This window comes from Sapajus apella, unplaced genomic scaffold (assembly GCF_009761245.1).
Source record: "Sapajus apella isolate SASKATOON/1434 unplaced genomic scaffold, GSC_monkey_1.0 scaffold103, whole genome shotgun sequence".
Taxonomy (NCBI): Eukaryota; Metazoa; Chordata; class Mammalia; order Primates; family Cebidae; genus Sapajus; species Sapajus apella.
This window is the reverse complement of record NW_022437043.1, coordinates 7,010,778-7,031,931: the sequence shown is the minus strand read 5'-3', so window position 1 is coordinate 7,031,931 and position 21,154 is coordinate 7,010,778. Positions and strand designations below refer to the sequence as shown.

The 21,154-nt window shown below is 43.3% G+C and overlaps 1 protein-coding gene across 1 annotated transcript in view; it reads left to right on the top strand.

The window, feature by feature from the left end:
- Positions 1 to 20,495, top strand: part of DGKK (diacylglycerol kinase kappa) — a 100,136-nt gene extending 79,641 nt beyond the window's left edge. Inside the window, exons 14-28 of the mRNA XM_032258693.1 lie at positions 916 to 1,015; positions 1,963 to 2,191; positions 3,752 to 3,856; positions 4,305 to 4,401; positions 5,965 to 6,072; positions 8,449 to 8,545; positions 8,792 to 8,899; positions 9,829 to 9,942; positions 10,287 to 10,421; positions 11,593 to 11,753; positions 12,346 to 12,487; positions 13,455 to 13,541; positions 16,686 to 16,796; positions 17,920 to 18,043; positions 19,539 to 20,495. Coding sequence (XP_032114584.1) covers positions 916 to 1,015; positions 1,963 to 2,191; positions 3,752 to 3,856; positions 4,305 to 4,401; positions 5,965 to 6,072; positions 8,449 to 8,545; positions 8,792 to 8,899; positions 9,829 to 9,942; positions 10,287 to 10,421; positions 11,593 to 11,753; positions 12,346 to 12,487; positions 13,455 to 13,541; positions 16,686 to 16,796; positions 17,920 to 18,043; positions 19,539 to 19,618 — 1,798 coding nt within the window. The 3' untranslated portion in view covers positions 19,619 to 20,495. The remainder of the gene's footprint in view (positions 1 to 915; positions 1,016 to 1,962; positions 2,192 to 3,751; positions 3,857 to 4,304; positions 4,402 to 5,964; positions 6,073 to 8,448; positions 8,546 to 8,791; positions 8,900 to 9,828; positions 9,943 to 10,286; positions 10,422 to 11,592; positions 11,754 to 12,345; positions 12,488 to 13,454; positions 13,542 to 16,685; positions 16,797 to 17,919; positions 18,044 to 19,538) is intronic.
- Positions 20,496 to 21,154: the final 659 nt, after the last annotated feature.

The following is a 21,154-nucleotide window of genomic DNA, read 5'->3' as shown; positions in this document are numbered from 1 at the left end:
TTTTTTTTTTTTTTTTTTTTGCCCTGGAATCTACTGTCCTGGTTCTCTGCTCAGTCCCCTTTTTGAACCGGCGTATGGGCGACTTCCCGTGGCTCCAATCACCAGCCAAAAGGGCACCTGGACTGGTGTATTTTGTACGGAGAACCGCGGCTTTGGGGCGCCGACAAAGCAGCCGCGCGGGGCAAAGCAGCGGCCCCGGCCGGCTCAGCCGCGCTGGCGACCGTGGAGCACCTCCGCCCGGGAATTTCCTAGTCTGTGGGCAATAAAAACACAACGTCCACTCACCCTCTGCGCTTTCACTGGGAGCTGCAATCCTGAGCTGTTCCTAAACGGCCATCTTAGATCATCCCCCCTGCTTTCTATCTTTGACATCAAGAAAGGTCTCTGTAGAATCTACCTATAGCTGCTTTCTCATAACCTGAGGAACACATTCCCCCTTCTAAATATATGGATCATTGGTTCCTCCTGGGACTTAGGGACTTCCTGCCCAATCGACTTCACTCTCCTTTGAGAAAAACTTCCCACAGGAAGAGTCCACCCAGTATAACTGTTTGTGCTAAATTAGCTGGGCCCTTGAAACATAGCTGATTGACCCTGGGTGAAAACCTGACCCAAGTTGGACCAAGTGAACTCTCTTTTCTGGAAATTCAGAATTAGTACTAAGAAATGCTGGTCAAATTCTCTTAGGCACTTGACTTGGGAAGTGGTGTGAAACTGGAGTAAAGTGGGGATGGAACACATTTCACCACAGGAACAGAAAAAAATGCAGAGAGAAAAAGGCTGGGAGGAGAGGGTGAGAGAGAGAGAGGAAAGAGAGAGAGGAGGAGGAGGAAGATGGGGACTGATGACTTAGGAGAGAAGGGCTCTGGGCCTCATGGTTCATGAAACACTGTGCCATCTATCTTATCTTTCCAGATTCCTGTGTTCAGCCGTGGAAGATTTTGTGCTAGATATTGTAAAGGCCTGGGGTCAGATAAAACAGAACAATACAGCAATAGAGTCTGTGATTTTGAAAGTAAGTTTCCATTCCTTTTGTCTTATACTCTTTGTGGAGCAGCTAGGGGCCCCTTTTTAATAAAAAGCAAACACGCTTGTCACCAGGAATTGTAAAAGAAAAAAGGAGGGAGTTGTTAAGCCTCCCTGATGAGGAAGGTCCAACCTCATCAACTTCCATCTTTTGCTAAATGAAGGGTGGCACTCTGCATGCATACATACATGCCATCTACCTAAGCACATGCCAAGCATCTGCCCACAACTAGACACAAGTGTACATCAAGCAGGTATGCACATGGTTGTACACCAGAACATGTCGGAAAGTATGTACATAGAAATACACACTACAAATACGTTCACATTCACCTCTATAACAACAGTGGCCAACATTTACCTAGCACTTACTCTGTATCAAGGACTATTCTGCTTTTAATGCATTAATGTATTTAATCCTCACAACTACCCTAGAATATGGAGACAGAAAGATCACAAACTATTAAGTGATGGAGCTGAGAATCAAGGCCTTAAATCATGCAGCAGATGTACGTCCCCAAACCTACACACATACAAAGACACACACCAAGCACCCAAGCAAGGACACATTCATATCCATAGGAGCATGCCCATGAAAATCCTGAAATGTTTGTCTTTCCTCAAGTTTGCATGTTACATGTCATTTTATAGGCCAGTCTGACACAAGAAAGACTCAGCTATATATATTGATGCATGGGGACATTCAGAAACAAATATGTATTTGATCCCCTAACACCCTTTGGTTATCTCATCACATCTGCCCACCTACTTTTTTCTCTAAGTACGTCATCTTCTCACATGTAGTTTTCTATGCTCAGCATTTATGGACAACTTCTACCCCTCCCTACCCTTCCTCATATCATCCCCACTCCTCATTCTGTCCTCTCAAGCATGGGTCCCTCATAACAATGTCCTGTCTCCTTCCTTTCTATCTAGAGTGACTTAATGTATGATAAGCTCAGTGTCGTGATGGATGTTCTGGCTGAGGAGGCAGCAGATACTTCTGTTGAGAAAAGTGCTACAGTACCTGCAGATAGCAGCAAGGCAGACAGGAAGCCCTTCATTCCTCAAATAGACCACATAGCCAAATACAGGTTGGAGCTGACCACAAAGGCCCGGAATCTCCAGAAATCCTTGAAACTCATCATATTCCAAGTTGAACAAGGTAAGGTGGCCAGGGTTGTAGTGACTGAGGTAGGAGAAAGAAAATGTTCCAGAGGATGGTTTACTGGCCTCACTGACTCAGGGTTTGCTATCTGACTGCTACAAAAAGTTGTCTAAAATCTGCATTCATATTGCATACAAAGTTAATATTCAGACCGCTGATTTGAAAAGCCTCAGTCCTGCTAAGCTGCCCCTTTGGCTCCTACTACCTCGCAGACAGTCAACTCCTGCTACTCATTTTTGGGAACCAACACTCATCCGAAACAATTATATTAATAGATGTTAAGTGGCCTGGCTCAAAGATCTATCAGCTTCCACCACCAGCCATAAGACCTTTTTTCCTCCTGCTCCTGTTTCTTTCCAAGCACCAAGCCTATGACTATTTTAGAAAAAAATGGTATTCATCTCTGCATGTGTTGCACAGTGTTAATCAGGCACAAGGGCCCTGAGAGTGGTCCTGACAGTTCTGACATTAATTGCCATTGCCCAGAACTCATGACAGTCTGCAGACTTCCCAACTCAGTATGAAAACTCTTCAACTCCCTCAGTTTCTTCATTGAATGTTTTGCTACTTCTTTCCCACAATACTTCTTTGAGAAACAGATCAGAAGGTGGTGTAAGACCGAGTGTGTTCTAACTGAGCTACTGGAACTGAGCAGGGGTCTCATGCAGCAAGGAAATCCCTTTGGCTGGCCCTTGACTTTTAGCCATCGTGCCTTGCCCTGCCTTGGTAACTTCAGGTACAGCCTCAGCCAAGTTTCCAAGAAATAACAAAAATTTCCCTTCTGCACAGTGGAAGGATTAAACAGTCAATTTGCCTTTATTTATATAATTAGTTTCCAAGCAGTGGGGATCAGATTAAACTGATGTAGCCATAACTGTCACAAGCAACCCTCAGTCCATCAACACATATGTTAGATTCAGAGGTGTAGTTTGTGGCTATGAGATAGAAAAAGATCCCTCTGGTAGGGGTATAGGTTAAACTTATGAGCTTTGACACAGGATGAGACTGAGTATCTTAGCTACACAACATACAGGCTGGTGAAAGAAAAGAGACTTCTCAAATGTTCTAGGTGTGGAGTGAGACATTTGAGTGAAAGAGTGGCATAGTCCTAGAGGCTCAATTGTGGACAAAAGCCATGTAAGTAAATGAACTAATAGAATGGAGGTAGAAGAGCAGAGGGTTTCTCATGCTGATACTCCAATCCACAAACTTCTACTCCCAACCACATGTACTGGGTGACAGAAGAAAGAGTAACCAGTAAAACAAAGAAATCTCAGGCATAAATATGAAAACACAGAAACACTGTAAGTAGGCTGAGACTACAAACAGTATCATGGAGGAGATGTGATGGTCAAATGGGAGTCTCCATCATCCACCCATTAACTAAACAAAATAGATGCTCAATAAATGTTCAATAACTGTAATTAATCTTTCCTTCCTTCCATCCTTCCTCTCTCCTTCCTTCCTCCCTCCCTCCCTCCTTTTTTTTTTTTTTTTTTTTTTTTTTTTTTTTTTTTTTTTTTTTTTTGCCTTCCTTCCTCCCACTTTTCTCTATAGTTCTGGATGAGGAAAGCAGACAGACAATATCTGTTAAGAACTTTGGTTCAACTTTCTTCTTGGAAGATGACTCAGAAGATATTAGCCAGACAAGCCCACGACGTCGTAAGGATCTTTGTGACTTCTTACCTTATTCTAGCCTTCATCACTGTTGTTTAGTTCCCAAAGAATATCTATTTTTCATGCGTCCTCTTTTAGCCATAATCCCGCAGTAGATACCGCCCACCTCCCAGAAACTCACACTATAAGATCCCATGCCAATGTCCAGAGTAATGATCCTATTACAAACATTGAAGAGGCTGGCCTGATGAAATACAAGTTTTGAAGCTGTTTTCACTGCCAGCAAGCAAGCAGCCCAGCTTTACTTTTCTCTCAGTGGAAGTCCCTATCCATCCAGGAGAATCCCTCTTTGGAATGAGAACCATGAATATTATCTAGGGGAAAGTCATTGAGCTTGACCCTGCCTCCACAGAGAAAATAGGGTGAAATACAAGTGAGGAGAAAGGGCTTTTTTGTTTGTATCTGACACCCTAGTGATGTCTTTTGTGTCTAGGTTCTCGTCGTGGCACTTTGTCTTCTATATCTTCTCTCAAAAGTGAGGACCTAGACAACCTTAACTTGGATCACTTACATTTTACACCTGAAACTATGTAAGTATTTAACTCTATCACCATTTAATGGCTTCTTTCTTTCTCTTGTTAAGAGCACAATCTCAGGATATCCATAGTCAAATCTTTTCTCTACTTACTAGCTTTGTCACCTACACAAGTGACTCAACCAATTTGAACCTCAGTTTTCTCATATGTAAAATAAAGACCATTGTAGAACTTGCATCATGGGTTTGCTGTATTTATTACATTTATATATGAAAAGTGCTTGCACTGAGCAGTGCTTGGCAGCATCCATAGTTAAGTGTTATATGCATTTGCAGTTATTATTATTATTAACAATTAATAAATGTTAGCTGTTATTTCAGAGGACTTGCTTTTTTTTACTGTTGCCCTTACCAGTAAATGGTTGAAGATACTAAAAACTAAATGGTCATTAGGGAACTAGGCAGCAAATCTAAGGACATCTGTCTCACCAGTTCTACCTCTTTAGAATATCCCCAGCAGCCAAGTTCTGCCACACTCACTCATTTTGAGTTCCATTAAGAAGATCAGTTTGGACATTAGTTAGAGAAACTCCAATCTCTGGACCGTGGGTGAGGGAGGCAAATCTCATGTGAGAGATGTAGGGTCAGTTTAGTAATGAATAAAAAGGTAATCTAAGATTAAACAGCTAAACTGTATCCATTTTAATTTCTCAAAAGGATACAGCTAGCAATTATTTATGTTTTCTTAAATAATTTATTTAAGAAAACAATTTTTATTCCTGTCTCCAATCTGTATTCTCACCCCCTACACTTCACCATTAGCTCAAGTTTATGTCTGAGCTCTCATGGATCTACCTAATGAATTTTGATCAATAGTGCACTGGCAAGTGTTTAATGACCTGCTCTCTTGGGGAAGAAAGCCCTGATTCATTTATGGTGTAAACCGTTCCACCATGGCCTATTTAAGTTACTGATATAATGCCATTGAATGTGGAGTTGGAAAGAGATATGCATAATCAGTTTCCATGAGCTGGTGCCAACCGGCTATACACCACTGGTTTTGATGTTTGACACCTTAGATAGACACAGGAGACTTGAAAAACAGCTTGGCTTTTTTTGTTTTGTTCATATCTACCCTCTTTTATCAGTCTTCTCCCTCAAATGTGTGGTCACTTTGCCCTTTGATGTCAGACGTCACTGAGAGCAGTGGTGCAGACTTAACTATCATGGCATGTTTGTATCTAGGATACTAAAAAGTTCTTTATGGGAATAAGCCAATGACTCTATTTCCCTTCATATTGTATGTGAAGAAAACATGAGCCACTCATATATGAGGCCTCCAACAATGACCAAAATCATGAATGTTGCTTCTTTGCTATGAGTTACAATCCTACTGAAGCTTCCCAACAGGCTAGGCACTCCCTCATACAGCTAATAAGCTGGTTGTTCATACAAAAAGATATCTGCACATGCCTCTCAAAAAATGTTACAGTTAGTGCCCAGTGTGGAGGAGGCCTTCCCTCACTGGTTTTCCATCATGCAGATTCATCTTCATGCCCAATGATAGTGGAACTTCTTTCTTGCACCAATGTCTGTCCTCTTCTTTGATTAATTTCAGACGTTTTAAAGAAAAATGTGTCATGAACAACTACTTTGGAATTGGACTGGATGCTAAAATTTCTCTGGATTTCAACACCAGAAGAGATGAACACCCAGGACAATACAAGTAAGGAAAAGAAACTCCCTTCCCTACATGTAAACACACAATCACAATACACATATATATTCCTACAATCTCTACCTCTCAAACAAGCAACAGAAAGAAAGGGACCCCATGGGAAGTAAAATGCCTCCATCCCAAGATTAGCCTGATGGGACAGTATGAGCCAAACATTGGATGAATGCACTGGCATAGTAAACTTGGAGCTGCCTTCAAATCCAGGCCTGTGGATATCTGTGTAAACACAGTTACCTGTGTTAACTGTTACTGAGAACAGGTTATGTTAACTCAGTTTAGCAAGTCACCCATCTTTGTTCTGTCTGAGAGAGCTTAACCAGGTTTCAGTAGTGGCCGCGGATCTGTTTTTACTTGACAAGGTTGCAAAGTATCAAAGATCCCTCTATTTGTTCTTGGTGTTCCTAACCTGGTTCCCCTGGACCTGTTACTTCTACCCCACCCAGTGTTGGCTTGTATGGCACCTTCTCACCCTTTCATACTTCAGATATGACCTAAGTCAGCCACAGAGTTCTTGTGGTACATTGAAAGTATAAGTAACAAGAATCATGACACCCCACCCCACCCTTGCCACTGCCACTAGAACCTCTTTCTCAAAGCAGGCCTGGGTTGAGAAACAAGTACTTTGTCAGATATGTGATTTGCAAATATTTTCTCCCCGTCTGTTGCTGGTCTTTTCATTTCCTTGGTAGTATTTTTGAAATACAGAAGTGTTGAATTCTAAGGAGATCCAATTGATGAGTTCTTTTCTTCATGGACCATGCTTCTGGTGCCATCTCTAGGAAATCTTTGCCAACCCAAGATCTTAAAATTTGCTCCTAAGTTTTCTTCTAAAGTTTGTATTGTTTTAGCTCTTATTAATACATTTAAATGCATGATCCACTTTGAGTTATTTTTTTCCATATAGTGTGAGGGTCTAAGGTAAGAGTCTAAGTTTATCTTTTTGCCTGTGGATATCCAATTATCCCAGCACCATTTTTATTTATTTATTTATTTTGGAGATGGAGTCTCACTCTGTCACTCAGGCTGGAGTGCAGTGGTGTGATCTCAGCTCACTGCAACCTCTGCCTCTCGAGTTCAAGCAATTCTTCTGCCTCAGCCTCCTGAGTAGCTGGGACTGTAGGTGCACACCACCATGCCTAATTTTTTTGTAAGTTAGTAGAGACGGAGTTTCACCTTGTTGCCCAGGCTGTTCTCAAACTCCTGAGCTCGGGCAATTTGCCCACCTTGGCTTCCCAAAATGCTAGGATTAAAGGTGTGAGCCACTGCACCGGGTTGCAGCACGATTTTTTAAAACAGCTCTCCTTTCCCCAATGAATTGTACTGGCACTTTTGTCCAAAATCAATTGACCATAAATGCAAGGGTTTATTTCTGGACTCTCACTTCTGTTCCATTGATTTATGCGTCTATCCTATGCAAGTACCACACTATCTTGACAACTGTAGCTTTGCAGAAATTTTTGAAATTGGGAAATGAAAGTCCCCTACTTTATTCTTTTTTTCAGAATTGGTTTGTTCTAGGTATTGTGCATTTTCATATATCTAAACTCCTATTTTTGTAGATGAGAACACCAAAGTGCCCAGAGAACAAATGGTTTAAAAGTGTCTAAATAATTTTGTGCTAGCCTTCTGACATTTCAAAACTCATTTCATGCGATGGCTCATTTCTATGGCTCTACAAGCTCAAAGTAAACAATATACAGCATTTCTAGTGATCGTAAGCTCCCCAGCTATTTCTATCAGAGATCCCAGAGTCAGCAAGACCCTGTCCTCTGCACCTCTACCTTAAGTCACCTGATATCCTTTCCTGTCTGGCTCCTCCTCTAAAATCTCCCTACGAAGCTTAGATCTAGTCCATGGCATTGAATTAAGCATTTAGTATATGGATCTGGTGTTTGGAAAAGAACTTCACGTTGCCAGAAAAGTTGCTGCTTCAAAAAAATTGCATTCTGAGAGTCACATGTTTCAAATGAAATTGATTTGAAGCAGCTGAAATCTCCTGGAGTAGCACAACCAGGGTAGCTGGTGTGTACCAGCCAGCTATGTGCACAGCTTTTTATGAGCATTGCTGTCTGAATATAGCCTGTTTCTTCCAAATCTGGACCAATATCAGTAGCAAGGAGAAATGGAAAATTCATCTATTGATAGGATACTGAGGCTTCAAAGGGGCCCAGGAACCCATTTCTGCAAGTGTTTGCATGGGATACCAGTTACATTGACTGCTGTCCAGTTACCATTTACCATGACTTCTCTCTGTAAGAAGGCATTTGAGAAATAAGATGGTTTTCCTTCCTGTCTTTCTCTACCCCATTTATCAATATATAATTCACCCTCTGACTATGTTTCCTCATGCTTACCTTTCTATAGTAGCCGCCTTAAGAACAAGATGTGGTATGGCCTTCTGGGAAGCAAGGAACTTTTGCAGCGCACTTACAGGAAACTGGAAGAACGGGTGCATTTAGAGGTTAGTGGAAAGGAGGATGGTCTTTCCTGGGTATGGAGAAAGGAAATCTCACAGCCTTGGGAATACCCTATATTCTGGTTCTTCCTGAGCTTTAACTCTGTGATCCTCACAGCTCACAGGAGGAAGGCATGAAGATAGATTTCCATGTAATGGAAGAGAAGACAGAGCCCATTCCCCATCTCTGTAAATGTTCCTTCATGTTACTACCTAAAGATCCAGCTAATGAAAGCTACTCTTTTCTTTCAGTGTGATGGAGAACCCATCTCTTTGCCAAACCTGCAGGGCATTGTAGTGCTCAACATTACCAGCTATGCCGGAGGTATCAACTTCTGGGGAAGCAACACAGCAACCACGGTTAGTATGGAACAAGGAATGGGGAGGGAGAAAGGCATGATCCCACTATGGTCTCTCAGAAGGAAGTACTGTGCTGATTTAAGTGAAAAATGAACAATGGGAGAATAGGAGGTGGGCTGAGAACCTTTATTAGCAGCAGTTACGTGATCAGTTTTTTGGGCAATTACCATCCCAGAGCAGAAAATTTCGATCAAAGACCTCAGGAAAAGGTCAACTCTTAGGTGTTGCCTAGGCTTTGGATTTTCCATTCCTCAGGTCTGACAGATCCTTTAAAGGCTATCTAGATCATGCTTTTTTTTTTTTTAAGATAGAGTCTCACTCTGTCATCCAGGCTGGAGTGCAGTGGCATGATCTCGGTTCACTGCAACCTCTGCCTCCCGGGTTTAAGTGATTCTCCTGCCTCAGCCTCCCATATAGCTGGGATTACAGGTGCTGGCCACCATGCCCAGCTAATTTTTATATTTTTAGGAGAGACAGTGTTTAGCTATGTTGGCCAGGCTGGCCTTGAACTTTTGGCCTCAGGTGATCCACCCGTCTCGGCCTCCCAAAGTGCTGCGATTACAGGCATGAGCCACTGTGCCGGGCCAAGGCCATGCTCTTTTCTCCAAGGAATTCTGTCAATACAATCTCCTGGGAAGCTGACCATGACCCCTTTACTCTGAGTTCACCCAAGAAGGTCATAAGGCAAATGAGACTGGTCTCGGGGATTTATGATGCTGGATTGGATAAGGAAGGAACTGGCTAAGAGTTCAGTGCCCTTTTCCCAGATTGGCTTCCTGACCTCATCTTCTCCCCTTTTAATAATGCAGTTCTTCCACTCCCCATGAGCTAGAAAAATTCTCATCAGGAGCCTTTAAACATTCCTTCTTGTTATAGACAAGGTGTGGTTTCTCAAGGGTGGGAGATGTGACACAGTTCTTCTTTCTTAGGAATATGAGGCTCCTGCAATAGACGATGGGAAGCTGGAGGTAGTGGCAATCTTTGGTTCTGTGCAGATGGCAATGTCCCGTATCATCAACCTGCATCATCATCGCATTGCCCAGGTAGGCAGGGGCTGGATGGGCACCAGGAAGGGGCTGAGATTTCTGTCTGCTACCAAGGATGTGGGACAGTCCCAGGAATTAACTGGGTATAAGAATGCCAGGGTAGAGTGAGCAGGCTATCTGGTAAGTGGTAAGGTGCTGACTGAGGTTGGAGGCAGAGGTGGCAGAGACCAATGGAGCAAAAAGCCCATAGTAAAAGCTGTTTCTTCCTGGGATGATCTGATTCACATATTTTCCAGTCCCATTTCAGATACACATTTGAGGCCATAACTATGAAATTACCAGATAGAGCTATAGCAGTTGCCTCATTTTTCTCTCCCATTCTTCCTCATTTTCTCTGGCAGTGCCGTGAGGTGATGATAACCATTGATGGTGAAGAAGGTATCCCAGTGCAGGTGGATGGGGAGGCCTGGATTCAGAGACCAGGCCTTATCAAGATTAGATACAAGAATGCTGCCCAGATGCTGACAAGAGATCGGGTAAGGGGGGAAAGCTTGTCTTGGGCTCCTATACTGTCTCATCTATAGCTGTCACTTGAGTACTGAATATTTCCACTCAAGCAGAATTCCTCAAAGGGATGTTGGTGAGCCCCTGGTATCAAAATCACTTGAGATTCTGGTTATAAATGCATATTCTTGAGCCCCACACTAGACCCACTGAACCACATAGGGATGCATAGTTCCCAGGAACCCAAATTTGCAAACAAGCTCCTCAAGACATACTGACATTTGCAAACACTGTTCAAGATAGATGAGGAGCTTCCTCCCCTGGTTTTGGGCAAGGTTATCCTCCTCTCTCCACTACAAAGACAGCTAAAGGCCTCAGATGATTATGGAAAAATCTTCTCTTTCAGCAACAGATTCTGCATTGAATATGGTCTTTAGGTGTCTCTAAGGTTCCTTAAAATGCTGCATTCATAAATGTCATCCACTTCAGCTATACCTTCTAAAGCTTACAAACGTGCCATTATTGATCACATATTCAATGCTTGAAGATTATCTTGCACTCTTACCTGTGAAAAGTCCATAGAAACAACAATAGAGAAGGGAAGAGAATCCCAGTTTGTAAACTGCCTATTCTGTGCTAGGCACTTTACATTTCTCTCATGTAGATACTCCCCACAATCCTATGAGGTGGATACAATTATTCCCATTTTACAGATGAGGAAAATGAGGACCAGAGAGATTCAATAATTTGCTAATGGTCAGATAACTAGTAAATGACAGAAACATGATTCAAAATTAAATTAGATATGTCTGGATCTAAACTGTGTCACCACATATTGCCTACATTTGGTAAAGAAGGGAGCATGAAAGGTGATCCACTGTCTTGTCAGTTATGATGCCTTCATATAGGAGCTTCTAGAAAGCAGACATGTGTTTGACCCAAGCCTGGTATCCCAAAACCCAGCATATTGACAACAACAAAAGCTAAAAGGGCAGAGTCCAGAAGAGATATTGAATAAAATGATGGATACTTGTATAGGTATATAGATGGGTATGAGAGGGGGAATGGTCAGGGGCCCTCCTTCCTCTTTACTCACTCTACCCACATACCCATTGCCTGCAAATGTCAGACTCATAGACAGATCTGTCATGTGCCCTAGTAGCTACAGCAATCATTAGGATATGCCACTGTATTCATCTCCAGGACTTTGAGAACTCAATGAAAACATGGGAGTGCAAGCATACTGAAATTCAAGCTGCCCCTCAACCCCAGCTGCACTCCCAGGACTCTCAAGAGTACCTCTCTGATGAGGAGTATGCCCAGATGCAGCACTTAGCTCGGCTTGCAGAAAACCTCATCAGCAGGTAAGTGTACTGGCCTAGATACAGAGCTGAGAATCCCAAGAAGGCATAGGGAGAAGAAGCCATTTTATATCTATTGGCCACCAGGAAGCCTGGCCTCAGAGAGGAATTTAGCTTAGAGCTCTAAAGATTGAGTAGGACTCTCACAATCCAGGCAGGAAATATTCTTTCTGCTCAGCAATAAGCCAGCTTAGACATTTCTCATTAGACCCAGGGATGAATTTGGATCTCTTGATGCTGCTCCAAGCCCAACAGAACTAAGACTGTTTACCCTTGCCCCTAAATATCAGGAGGGCCTTGGAGTTCCTGGAGTCAGCTGCCCTCCTCTATTCTAGCCTCCTACCCTCCCCAAGGTCCCAGTATCTAAATTCAGGTGAGACAAGGATGAGTAAAGGTAAATACCTAGAGAAGAGTAGAAACATTTTCTAGCATAGGTAGCTCCCTAGAGAAGAGCAGAACAAACAGGAGGGAGTCATGAATCCAAGTCAGGTATCCAGGGCTTTCATTTCTACTGTTACCCAAACCCTCACCGGTGCCCCAGGCCAGAAGTCCTTCAGAAATCCCAACTCATCTATCTGTCCTTGCTTTATTACAGACTTAATGACCTGAGCAAGGTCCACCAGCATGTATCTGTCCTCATGGATTCTGTGAATGCCAGTGCTAATGTCCTGAATAATACATTTTATGGCCAAGACAGTGGCAGTGAGTTGGGCGCAGCTTCCTGTATTCCCATTGAAGTAAGTGGAAAAGGAGTGAAATAAGGAAAGTGACAAAACCGAATAGGAAAGAGGATGAAAGGGAAGGAAGCGGAACAAGGGGCTGGATGGAGAAACTGGGCAAATATGGCAGGAAACTGATGGATAGAGTGGATGGGAAGGCAGTCATTCCTTGACTTTACAGGTCCAAGTTGGTTACTGAGGGAAAACCACAGCAGATTTCATCAGTCTGAGAGCTAGCCCTCTTCCCTAATAGCCATCCACCACACCACCCTCAAGGGAGAAATGGACAATGAATGAAGAGAAACTTGGCCTTGGCCCTTCCTTATCCCAAGTAGATCTCTGTATAACCGGATAAGGTGACACATGTCACTGAAACCAGAACCTCCGGGTGCCTTGGTTTTCCTCTTGAGGGAAAAGTCCAGATCAAGCTGGACACTTAATGTTAAATGTGCCACCCCATGGCTTTGTCCATTGCCAGAATTGTTCAGTGATGCTTTTAAAAAGTAACTTTAGTGCTAGGCGAAAGATATAATTGTGTCAGGGCCTGATTACAGTTGGAGAAGGCCTGCAGCTCAAGGCCTTAGTTGCAAGAAGAGAGATGGTAGGCCCTAATTCCACCTGCCCTGGAATGATGGTTTTGGCCTAGAGACAAGAAGTGGCCTTACATTTATTCTCTTGTTTGCATATTTTCTATTTTCCTATACCCACTGCAATCAATCAACGATGCCAAAGCCAAGTCGTGCTCTGCCACTTCACATAGTAGTACACAACTCCTGTACGAGCAGTTGTCAGCTTGTACTGGTTCAGATTGGTTGGTGCTCATGCTGAACTAATTGTGTTATATTTTGAATATTGCTTTTTCAACTATAGCCACATCCTACTAGCCTCCTTCTACCTTCTCATGGAGAAGCCAGCTGCATGCTTACTAACCAACAACTCCCCTGTCTTTGTCTTTTTCTCTCCTTTTCCTTTCTTCTCCTCTCAGACTCTAAGCAGAAATGATGCCGTAGATATTACGTTTAGTCTTAAAGGACTCTATGATGACACCACAGCTTTCCTGGATGAAAAGCTGGTGAGTGCAGGGGATTGAAACATGGGAGGGCAATGTATTCCATCTGAATGTGGTCATGGTCTTGTGCTTGGTCCAAGGGCACTGGAGACTTGTGGGAGCATTTTGGCCAGGTGCTTGCCTGGAAGTCCTGACTGTGTCACCTAGGATTGTTGTTGATTGTATGATTTCATGGGTTTTGCTAATCCATAGGGATTACCATATTCTTGGGAGAAAGTCTCAACCTGTCCTTCGGTAAATGTCTTGTGGGTTCAGACCAGGCCAATAAAAAGTAGAGTGTTACCGTACTTGATTCAGCTGCAGTAGAAAAAGATGAGCTCTTTGAGCTGCTTTGTACCTCCCAAGTTTCTACATGCCTCTTTCATGTAGAAACCTGTGAAAAGGTGGTATGGATTAGTAGAAATATTGAGAGATTCTTGGTTCAAGTCTCAAATCTACCACTTACTAGTTATTAATATATTAGCTTCCTAAGGCTACCATACCAAAGTACCAAAAACTAGGTGTCTTCAAACAATCAAAATGTATTGTCTCACAATTCTGGAAGCTAGAAATCCAAAATCAAGGTATCAGCAGGGTCATCCTGTAAAACCCGTAGAGGGGTCTTTCTTTGCCTCTTTTTAGCTTTCAGTGGTTTTCTGGCAAGCTTTGGTGTTTCTTGGATTGTAGATGCATCACTTCAACCCTCTATCTTCACATGATGTTTTCTCTGTGTTGCTCTGTCTTCACAAGGCCATCTTCTTATGAGGACACCAGTCACACTGGATTAGGGCCTACCCTATCCAATATGACCTCTACAACTAACTACATCTTACAATGACCGTATTTCCAAATGAGGTCACATTCTGATGTACTGGGGATTAGGTCTTCAACGTATCATTCCTGGGGGGGACACAATTCAACCCATAACACTAGCTACATGACTTCACCTCTCTGGATCTTAGTTTCCTTATCTACAAGATAGGAATTATAATCCCTACCTCTCCAGGTTGTTGTATACTAACTATCAGCACCTAACACATACTAGCAGCTTGATAGATGGTACATTTTATTGGTGCTAGGGAGAACAGACTGAGGCTCCATTTTTAGGCTACAAGGCTAGTTGCATGTTTCTCAGAATGCAAAACCCGTAGGCATACTTGGTGAGTGTGCTCTGATTAGGTGACTAATTATGATCATCCATTTTAAGGTTGGCTGGTAAGGCCCTGAGGTAGGTGCTGTTCTTGCCTCTCATCTAATTAAGATTTATTTGAAGAGGGGCTTCTGACTTGATATTGCAAGAAGTGCATCTATTTCCTCTTTTCATTTGCTCATCTAATTGGCACACTGCACAGGAGGCAGAGTGGCTAAGGCAATCAGGTCAGGCTGTCCCAACATCTGAGCCCCAAGCTAGTCTTTCAGCTTTAGACAACATCAACAGAAGTATCTTCTATATATAGGCAGAGCTCAATGGCCTTGCCTATTTGGGCAGCAGGAAATAGGTGAGTTTGGTCTCTTGTTGCCACTCAGACTTTCCTGAGGCTCACGACCTGAAAATTGGTTCGCATGAACCAACAACCCGACTTGAGCACACACCACACTTGAGAAGTCTGCCACCCCATAGGGCCTGGTGAAGACTTCAACACACATACACATCCACACATCCAAATGTGGCCAAAAAGCAGGCAGCAGCTAAGAATGACCATATATCTCCAGAAAGGCTGTCATAGAGGTGAGATGAAAATAAAGCTTGTTTCATTTGGGTGTTATTCCTCCCCTTGAAGAAGGAGGGCAGTAAAGAGCTCAGAGTTAGCAAGGGGAAGTAAACTGATGTCAAAGTGAATCCCACCCAGTAACTCCCAATTTCCTTACTTGGCACACGCATGTCCCGTGCATCTAGGGCAGTCTGTATTCTCGTAAGTTACTAGTTGAAAAGCAAAAGACATTGTTTGTCAGAACTGACTTGTTGCCCCCACAATATCCCATCGTGACTGACCGTAACCTCCTACCCTGTAGTATTCCGCTCATTCACATGCCACCCATTTGTGACAGCTGACAAGGCTCGACCTATGGCTGGAGCAGCAAGTGGCCTGTGTACAGCAAGAAGGCACATAAGTGCTAGATTGAAAGTAAAGTGCATGCCAGGCAGGAGAGGTGAGGCCAGGTTAGGTGGGCTGTAAGTATGTGAGGGTTGAAGATATCTGTGCCCATCCATTCTCCCAGCTCACTACTTACTGGAATATGAACTATCGTACCTGTGTTGATGTTCTAGAACTTGGTTCTTCTCAGTTGAAGATGGTCCCAAAAGAATCCATTTTAAGTCTTCCATGGACTGTACAGAGTTCATCCTCTGGGTTTTGGGGGTTACTAGGAAGATTTGCTTCCTGAACCTATGGGACAAGCTATCAAGAACTCATTTCTTAATTAGTAAGAGTGATAGCTGGGGGCAAAAGCACACACTGGGGAGACAGACCCTCTTTTCCAAGAGGAGAAAGTTGAGCCAGTCTCTCTCTATCTCTCTCCTTGCTTCACAAAACAACCTTTAAATTACAGTAAGCATGTAATTGATTCTCTCAGCATCTGGCCTCCCTACATGTCCTTGCTAAGACAGTGTTGTATAGAGGGTAGGCTATAGAGTTAAACCGACCTGGGTTCTGTTTAGCTGTGTGATCTTGAGCAGTAAACTTCTTGGAGTCTGTTTTCTTACTCATGGAATGAGAACACTAGCACCTTGTAAGGTATTGTAAGGTTACTGGAAAGATGGGACAAAATTATGTATGTACAGTGCTTGGCATACAGTATGTGCTCAAAACTTCATAGCTCTTACTTAGGAGAACACTGGGATGTCTTCAGGAACTTGAGGTCAAGAGTAGGACCCCTGTCCTGGACCCCAAGCTATAGGAGTGAAGCTCAGTGTTAATTGATACTAATCAAAAGGCCTCTCTGCTTGCGAAACTATTAAGCATGCCCAGCCCCAAGGAGAACCCCACCATTTGGTTGTTTTCTGGTTATTCCTATTGAAAAAGAAAAGAGCTGGCTATGTGCCAAAGGGATACAAGTTGGCACCTTGTGGTCTCTTGGCCACTAGCAGGGACTGCGAGTGCAGGAGAGTGTAAGAGTCTACAAAAGTGCTAGTCATTGGACACTCACTCTTTTTCCTGTCTATGCCAGCTGAGAAGTTCTGAGGATGAGGCCACATTACAAAGCACCCTGGATGCCATGAATAAAGAGTTCAAAAAGCTATCTGAGATAGACTGGATGAATTTGATCTTTGTTCCAGAGGTGGGTAACTTGGGAATTGGGAAATAAAGGGAAAGAGGGATTCTTCCTTAGTGCCTTCCCTTCCAGTGTGGGCCAGGACACAGTGACTGATTGTAGTACAGGGGGTCCAGTGCTGGCTTTCAACTGAAGCTTACTGGAACTTCCTCCCCACCTACCTTCCCCCAATCTCTTCATCATAAATAGATAGGGTAAGGCAAAAAACATGTAGAAAAATTAGGCGATTATAGAAAAATAACCAGAAAGAAGTCTCATTCTGTACCAAGAGATGATCAACAAAGAATAAACAAGATAGGTTTTCCCATGTGTTGTTTTCCTGTCTGCAAACTCCCCCTCCCTGCTCAGCACCTGCTGCCAGGACTGAACTTCATCTGGGTCATACTGGTGGTTAAATCTTCCAAATATTACCTCTCCCTGCTGCTTCCCGTCCCTCCTGCTCTGGGTTTTCTGGCAACAAAGTTAATCTCAAAATTATGTTTTACTGAGATCAGTAGTAAAACAAGCACACTTTAGCAGGCCTGAGCTGGAATTACAGAGCCTGCAAGAGCTGCACAGCAGAGAGCCGACATTCATAGTAGTTATGTTTAGAGAACCCTCTTTGCATTCCAGACAGGGAAGCAGCTGGCCTGGCAGGCAGGGGGCTTCCCTATAAGAAGGTATTTGGCCAAGAGGCAAGTAAGGGCTCACCAAACAGTATGTCTGAAGGAAGAGGTGTTTTTACCTAATTCATGCAGAGATGCCATATGAGCTAGCAGTGGCCCTAGCAATCTCATCCTTTTAATCCCTAGCCACATGAACTCAGGTGAAATACTTAACTTCTATAAGCTTCTGCTTCCTCATCTCTGATACAGGAATGTTAATAACCACTTTGCAAGATTGCTTTGAGAGTTGTATGAGAGCATTTATTAATGCTAGTGAGTCACCTAGCACCAAGTAATCTCTTGGTAAAGATCAATTGCTCTCCTAGGGCATGCAACCAGTGATGGGGGTGTTTATTATACCTGGATAGACAGCATATCTCCCTGTTTTCTGCAGTCATCCTTGTTTACCACTTTTCCAGGACTCTAGGAATTGTCTCTGAATATTAGGCAACTAATATTTTGACCTTTCCCTTGTTGTTTCACAGGAAAAATCTTCGGACACTGACAGTAGAAGCCTCAGGCTGAAAATTAAGTTCCCCAAATTGGGAAGGAAAAAGCTAGAAGAGGAACGCAAGCCTAAATCAGGCCAAAGTGTCCAGGGTTTTATTGGTAAGTCTTTCCAACAGGCAGAGGGGTAATGGAGACTATCCCCAGCAGCCTGGCTACCTCCCAGAAACCTAAAGCCCCATTAGAAATGTTTGTGGGAATGGTGATGATGAACGGGAGGCCACCTGGGAGCCAGCAGTAAGTGATACACCTTGTCCAAGATGACACCAAGCCATCTCTTGGACAAGGTGTAAGAAAGTGATATGGACACTTGTAAAAGGAGAACCTGCGTGGTCTCCATGACATATACAGAAAACAAAAATGCAAACAGGTAGTGATTTTTCTGCCTGATTCACTCCTAAGGGTCAGGAACAGTTTCTGTGACCTAGCTAAACACTTTTGTTCCTGTTATAGTAAGTGGTAGAGAAGAAACATATCTGTATGTTTCATTGTCTGAATTTTGGTTCCATTCCTTTTTCTTCAGAATTGGCCCTAAACACTATTGATATATCAGTGGGATTCAAAAGAAGTTTCTCTTAGAGTTTTTGGTTATTCCAATTCTGATATCCATGGTGGTCTCTCCTAAATTTTGGTCCTACACAACCTGGAAGCTTGGGAGATATAGTAATAGTGGACATGGAAAAAAAAGAACGGGCCAGGCACAGTGGCTCAGGCCTGTAATCCCAGCACTTTGGAAGGCCAAAGCAGGCAGACCATTTGAGCCCAGGAGTTCAAGACCAGCCTGGGCAACATGGTGGAACCCCATCTCTACAAAACATAAAAAATTAGTAGTGCATGGGGTGTGCACTTGTAGTCCTAGCAACTTGGGAGGCTGAGGTGGGAGGATTGCTTGAGCCTGGGAGGCTGAGGCTGCAGTGAGCTGTCTTCGTGCCACTGCTCTTCAGCCTGAGCAACAGAGTGAGACCTCATCTCAAAAGAAAGAGGAATGAAGGAAGGAGGGAGGGGGAGGGAAGGGGGAAGGGAGGGAGAAAGAAGAAAAGGAAGGAAAGAAGGGAGGGAGGGAGGAGGGAAGGAAGGAAGGAAACAGGAAGGAAGGAATGAAGGAAGGGAGGGAGGGAGGCAGGGAGGGAGAGAAAAAAAAGAAAGGAAGGAGAAAGAAAGGGATAGAAATGAAAGAAAGAAGGAAAGAAAGAAAAAAGAAAGGGACAGAGGGTAGCAGTTTGCTTTCAAGAAACTAAAAATTTGCATGAAATCCGAGAGAGAATCTCTTGGATCAACCTGTATTTTCTCAGGTATGGTCCAACTGGTTTCATTCTCTAAGAGTCTGTCAAATGGGAGAACATGGTGTTTGCAAGTATTTCTAAAGACTGATGGAGTCAATAACAGTTCCATAGATTATCAGGTTCTGAAAATTCATCCCATTTGTCTTTAGCTCACATGGTGTCAGCTGGTTTTCTCTGATGATTCAGAGATGGTTAGTACAATAAGAACAAACCAGTCTCTCCTAGCAGACTCTTTGCTCTCTTTAGGGTCCACATACTTGGGCATCTGGCAATGTGCTAACCTCATTGTTTCTATACCATTTCTTCCTCTGAAGGTCGTTTGTGGCACCGCAGACATCGTGAAGATGAAGCAAAGAGTGATGATCCTCCAACACCATCAAGATCTCAACTGTAGCCCTTGAAAGCTGGAGGAACTCACAACATTTAGAATTCTACTAAAAAACTCTCAAAACCTCAATACAGGCTAGACTAAATCATTTCAGAACAAACATGAGCACCACCAAGAAAGACCCTCCAATTCTTTATACTAATGCATTTTCCTGGACTTAATCTGGTCTCCTTAGAGGTTTACATTTCCTCATTGGCTCTTGTTCCAAGTTGTCTTGTTCAGTTCTCCTCTTTGTGCATCTTGAGCAACTACAGCATTTGTTGGGATAAGCTCTTTATGAATGGCCCGGGATCGGATCTATAAAGGATTCAAGGGAGTTCACCTCTTCAGGGAGTTTTGGAATGGCTTTCTCTGACCAGCAGAGAAACTATCAATGCTACGGAATTAATGAAAGACAGACTCCCAGGGAGATGAAGAGAAGGGGGCAGGCAGGACTGCCAGGCTTGGTTGTGTGTCTCCTCGAATCCTTGCCAACAGCAACTTGCAATTTCAGGAGATCTCTTCTAGTTGGCTCATTAAAATGAGAACTGGATCCTGGGGGCTTGTCCACTTTCCTTTTAAGATGACCATGTGAAATCTCTTCTTGTAGATGTGGTAACCACATGCTCTCTCTGCAAACCTTTTGCATTTTTCCATGTGTGCATGTATGTCTGCATATGTCCAGGTGGTGCTCTGGTGGCTGGGTGGGCTCATTGGTTGGAACTCACCCCTCATGGCAACCACACCGGCTCCTCTCCTGCTTCCTTGATCCTAGCCTGCATGACTCCATGAAGTGTTTGCCTGCATTCTTGCTGGATTTTTTAACTAAATGTTTTGCTGCTGTGCTGCAGTATAGATTATGTATAGAGACATAAAGATGTGTGTATACACACACACACACATATACATATATATATATGTATGTATATATATATATATATATGTATGTATATATATATATACTTTTAAGAACTGAAAATACAACTCAACCTCTAAGTGACCCTATAATTTATTGTGCTAATCCAGGAATTCCTTCCCACTCCACTTTACCCTACATGACACATACATCTCTACAACTGCCCTAGTTCTTGGTGGAGCTTCTAAATCTTTTGGTGCATTTTCAGTGTCTTAAAGGTGGCTGGGATCTATGGCCCAGCTGATTCTGACGCCCTCTTAAAATTCTGAGCCAGGCCATGGAAAGGGGAACAAAAACACCAATGCCCTAGAGAAGGGGGTTAAGCTGGCATGCTGCCTATTTTTCCTCTATTTGTCCTAGACTCTTCATCAGCAACTGTGCCCTTCCCCAATAAAAAGACTATATGGAGCAACCAGGCCTTGAGCTCTGTGACTTAGATGCCTGAACTAGGGACTGCCTGACAATTAAGTCACAACCTAGGCCCTTCCCCACAAGCTCCATCTTGGCCTGACCTTCTGGACAGGCTGTTGGGTCAGTCCCAAAGTCACCTTCAATCTACCATCTTGACCTTTTCCCTTGAGTACAGCGGGGCATTCAAGTGATCAGAAAAAACATGGGCCTGGAGAAATAAAGGCTATAAGCCTCTG